Below are 5237 nucleotides of genomic sequence, written 5' to 3'. Positions count from 1 at the left end.
CATTCTGTGATTCTGTGATTTGCCCAGACTGTATGAAAGTAAACCCCATTGAGCATGGAACCCTCCTTACTTGAATTAAATACGCCGCCACCATGGTGGCACTGCGGGATCGCCCTGCCTTGCAGTGCACGTAGACGCTGCTGCCGTGCGCTCGGTGCTTTAGCACAAACTCGACGCCCTTGCGCAGGTTCTCCAGGGTGGGCACTCCCGTGAGATCCACCGTGCTCAGACGCACGTGCTCAGACAGACTGGTCCAGGCAATTAGGGTGGTAGATACTGCTTCTGAGCAGAACTTGAGCAAAGGACTCTAAGAGGCTCGCCTGTGTTGAGCAGAGCTATTCTAACGAAGCGTGTGTTTGACGGAACAAAGCGTGGAAGAGTAAATGCAAATGTCCTGGAGAAAAATCCCATCTCCGGGAAACAGTGTACTGGAAGTCACACTCAGTATTAATTGAAGAAATTTGTGATAGCAGCCACCACGGCTGACAGTTGAGGTGTAAAAAATAAGTTTAACATGAATGCGAGTGCGTGTCTGTTTGCTCCTAATGCTGTCAAGAGCCGTGGGGGAAAAAAAGAGCTCTTCCCTACATCAGTCCTTCTCTGGTTTAGAAGCCTTTTCAGCTCACAGACTGCTTGGAGCTCTGCGAAAAGTCTCTGGTACTGACCAAGAGGTGTTATCTTTTAAAATGAGTTCTCCTAACGGCGTCTAACAGGTTATTTTGCGTGCTGAAAGTGTCTGGCACGTTCACAAACCAAGTATAACCACCAGTTGTCTCAGTCGGTTAGCCCGAAGGACTGTCTGGCAGACTTCGTGCACATCTTTTTGGTAAAAATAAGTTCACCTTACTGCTGCGTAGATTCCTTATGTTGGGTTTGGATGGTGATTAACTCCTCCTGATGACACGAGCTGCTGTCTCTACTCTTTACTAGCATGATACTGCCGTCCTTTTTCCATCCAGCCCAGTGTTGGAGTTTAACCCCAGCTGGCAACTAAGCACCGTGCAGCCACTTGCTCACTCCTGCCCCCTCCCTGCTGGGCTGGGGAGGAGAATTGGAAGGAAAAAAAAAGTAAAAACTCATGGGTTAAGAACAGTTTAACAGCAATAATAATGAATGTAGCAAAAAGAGAGAGGGAAATAAAGGCAGAGAAAAGATGAGTGATTCACCACCCGCTGACCAATGCCCCGAGCAGTGATCCACCCTCCTGGCCAGCTCCCCCCAGTTCATATACTGGGCGTGATGTTCCGTGGTGTGGAATATGCCTTTGGTCAGTTTGGCTCAGCTCTCCTACCTGTGTCCCCTCCCGGCTCCTAGTGACGCTGCTTGCTGGCAGAGCACAGGAAACAGAAAAATTCTTAATTTAGGATGAACACGACTGAAGAACAACTAAAACACTGTGTTACCGGTGTTACTCTCACACTAAATCCAAAATGAAGTAGGAAGAAGACTGACTCTATCTCAGCCGAAACCACAACTCCCAGCTATGGTGCTGCCACGTTCTTTTGGCTTTGTGAGCTCCCTAGGGTGGTTGCTGGGCTTTCCACTTGAATTACTGTTGCTGCGTTTCTCTGGGTTAGTGAAATGAGCGGTGGAAAGAGGAGCGCGTTTCCCAGCTCTTGCTGGTATGTGACGCTCGCTGCACTGGGAGCTTGGTCTATATTATAATTTTAATTATGCTAACTTCTCATTTATCCTTTGAGATTCTGAAGCTCAAGCAGAAGTTTCTGGCTGCGCTATTTACGTTTAGGCTAAAATATGCTGTCCTGTTACAAATATGCTTGATTTTCCCTTGTACCCTGAAGTACTGCATAGTCTTGCCAGTGGAAAGTCATGTCATTATTCTGATTTTACAGATTGCTGGAGGTCTGATCAGTGCAGCACCATGGACTCGTCAGAGGAGACTGGAGGCTCCTCTGCAGAAGAAAACTATTTTGTGAACTACACCTTCACCGACCGCTCCCACTCGGGCCGCGTGGCCCAGGGTATTATGAAATTGTGCTTGGAGGATGAGCTCTTTGCTGATGTTACGATCTCAGTGGAAGGCAAAGAATTCCAGCTGCACCGTCTGGTCCTCTCGGCTCAGAGCTGTTTTTTCCGTTCCATGTTCACGTCCAACCTCAAAGAGGCCCACAACCGGGTGATTGAGCTGCAGGACGTTAGCGAGAGTGTCTTTCAGCTCCTTGTGGACTATATTTATCACGGGACTGTGAAGCTGAGGGCGGAGGAGTTGCAGGAGACCTACGAAGTGGCAGACATGTACCAGCTGACAGCGCTTTTTGAGGAGTGCTCCCGTTTTCTGGCCCGTACGGTGCAGGTCAGGAACTGTCTGCAGGTCATGTGGTTGGCAGATCAGCACAGTGATGTGGAGCTCTACACAGCTGCCAAACACTGTGCAAAGTCACACTTGTCTCAGCTGCAAGACACCGAGGAGTTCCTGCACCTGCCTCTCCGCCTGCTGACAGACATCCTTACGGGTAAGGAGCTCTTGAGGCGAGCCAGGGCGTGAACGTAGAAAAGAGACTTTCAGGGGCTCTGTCGGGGATTGAACAAAATAGCTGGGAAGAGCCAAGCTTTCTTAATCACTGGCTATTCAGAGGCTTAGCTAAGCTAAAGCAAAACATTCTCGATAACTTAATTGGGGAAAAAAACCTTGTGAATTCTTACTGGCCATGAAGCATCTAAGCTGTAGAAAAGGGACACAGATGATACTGGTAACTCCCAGCGGTCCCTGAGCACGCAGGTCAGAAGTATTACAGGTTTTTTAACTGTAACTTAGTAACTTTTAACAATTCATTGCGTTTTTGGTTGCATTAAAAGTAAAACGTAGAAGCCTTACCAGAAATGAACATGTTAGGAAAGTCTTCTTATTCTTTTGTTCATAGTCATTTAACATAGTAGTGCGACTACTTTGTAAGAAGGCTTGAACACAAGCCTTATTTTTAGACTCTGTTAGTGTTACTAACAGTTGTGTACAGTTGCCAGGATTATTTGGGCTAGGCTTGCAGCTGACTGAAATAGAGGCCTTGTAACATCTGAGGTAACGCGGTAATTACAGTACTTGCCCTTCCACAGTAATGGCTGCAGTGACTCAGTGTTTTGAAGGGTGTGCAAACACATCAACAATTTTATTTCGACTGCCACCAACCCCGAACAACTCCCCGCTGCCCTCGCAGGTGCAGCCAGTACTCGAAAACCTCTCCGCGCTGCTGCGGTGGCAGCTCCATTTTTGTGCGCTTAGGTGTCGCTGAGGAAGACCGTAGAAGCTCCTCACACATTCACATGTGTTTGACTTGGGGCCGGAGGGATTGCCCCTTTCTTGCTTTAATTTGATCATTTTGCTAAAGATTAAATAACTGCACTTTGCGTGTCCTGTGTTTTATACGCTGGCACGACAACAAACCTGACTGGCTTCTTTGGAGTACTGGCAGATCTGTCTGTAAGAATTCAAAATAGCCTTTAAAGTTGATGGTATGCGTAGGAGAGCCTTTACAGATACTGCATTGTATTGTCTCTATTGCACCTAAAAAATTTCACAGTCAGAAACTTATTAGGAGTATGTACTGATAGCACAAAAAACTATGACAGAATTAGAGTAATTTTGGTTACTATCTAGCTAAAGTTTTGAAACTAACTTGTCTGTTCATTAATAAAAAAGAAATGCCTAAAATCATGAAATAAAGCTGTGGAAGTCAATCACTCATAACTTCCTAGGGATTCCATAGTTCTAGGACCATGGTCTTTAGTGCTTGTGGTCCTAAATTAGAATGATTCCGTCCATTTCACTATATAGAATCACAGTACTCAATATTTATGCCAAAACTTAGCTCATAAAATGGATTAAAATCTGAAATATACTCCTACCGCTAGTATGCAGGTTTTTTCTCCTTTTGTATTTACTGCATTGTTGTTGAGTTAATGGAGAATTAAATAGAGGGAGCTATTAGTGGCAAAGATTAAAGTTAACTTATTGAAATAGTAATTTATTAAGCTTGCCTTTTGTTGCAGTCTAGGCCCCATTTCAAAAAACGTTTTTCCATTTAACTACATTTGATGGACAGCATATGGAAGTCCTTTTTACTAATAAGCAGTTTATTTTACCTCCCTTTCAATACAGAGAAAAGTGTCAGATTTTGTCTGGTGCCTTCAGCATCACTGAATTCGGGGTTTGTCATGAGAGTAGACTACAAAATCAGAGAGCCTTCATAAGGAAGCCTCTCAGCAAATACAGGTCTGATTGTTGGATTTCCAACTGAGGGTAAATACCTGAAATATTCTGGGTGATGTCCTGCTGCTGCTGCTGCAGTAGTTTGTGGCATAACCAAACTTCCAATCGTGTCTGGAAACAAATTGAAACCTGCTGCCGTCTGGTGAGTGTCACGCGGCTGAGGAAAGCTGTAGTAGCTCACTGGGGATTTCCAAGTGTTACGAGGATGGCAGCAACACCGAATGCTCAGTCTCACCTCAAGGTCTGACAGTGCTCAGACCGGGAAAACTTCTGCAGATGACTTTTGCTAGGGAGGCTTCCAGGACCAACTTGGAAAGGCAGCTGCTGAGATTCTCAAATAAGAGAAACTTAGCCTAAATGCTTAAATAAGAAAATAGATAATTCATCGTCACAAAACACGTGAGTGCTCCTTCCTTCCTTGGACATAGGTTCCTTTGTGAAAACTCATCCAAACTGCTTAAGATCTGGCAGCTCTGTCTTCTGACACTGATCCAAACTAACTTCATGTAGATGTCTGGCTGGCAGTGCTGATCGTGCCTGCCAAAATTTATAAGCCTCTCTATCTCTTTTTCCTCTCTAGAAAGTAGGATTTGCGGTAGGAGTGAGGGGAAGGAGTTGCAGGAAAAGGATGTTCCCGAGTGCACCTGTGTCTCGATATCATAAATGCCTTTCTGTCCGCAAACTGCAGATGGCGTCCCGTGTTCTCAGAATCCAACAGTCGCCATAGAAACCTGGATCAACTTCAACAAGGAGGAGCGGGCGGGCTTTTCGGAGACGCTGCGATCGAGTCTCAAGGTACAAGAAGACCTGCTGCTGCAGGGCTGGTGTAGCGCTTGTTGGTTTTGCACTTCCCAAGGCAGGGTGTTCTGCTCACAGGTGTGACTTGGAAATTGCAAAACACAAATGAAATTCTTGGTGCTTGTGTGAGGAATGCTTTCGTTGTCAGCCTCGTGGAGAAAGACCTTGGAGTCCCAGTGGGCGGTGAGTTGTCCCTGGGACAGCACCGTGCCCT

At 45.9% G+C, this 5237-nt stretch overlaps 1 protein-coding gene across 1 annotated transcript; it reads left to right on the top strand.

Annotated features, from left to right (window-relative positions):
• Positions 1-1852: 1852 nt before the first annotated feature.
• Positions 1853-5051, top strand: LOC104271724 (kelch repeat and BTB domain-containing protein 4-like; the record flags this gene model as incomplete). The annotated part of the gene is made up of 2 exons (XM_009866479.1): positions 1853-2474; positions 4914-5051. Coding segments are annotated over exons 1-2 (730 nt in total), but the record flags the coding sequence as incomplete, so codon positions are not given.
• Positions 5052-5237: the final 186 nt, after the last annotated feature.

Source organism: Apaloderma vittatum, unplaced genomic scaffold, assembly GCF_000703405.1.
Source record: "Apaloderma vittatum isolate BGI_N311 unplaced genomic scaffold, ASM70340v1 scaffold44333, whole genome shotgun sequence".
NCBI classification, from domain to species: domain Eukaryota; kingdom Metazoa; phylum Chordata; class Aves; order Trogoniformes; family Trogonidae; genus Apaloderma; species Apaloderma vittatum.
Note: the sequence above shows the minus strand (reverse complement) of the source record. Positions and strands in the feature narration are given on the sequence as shown.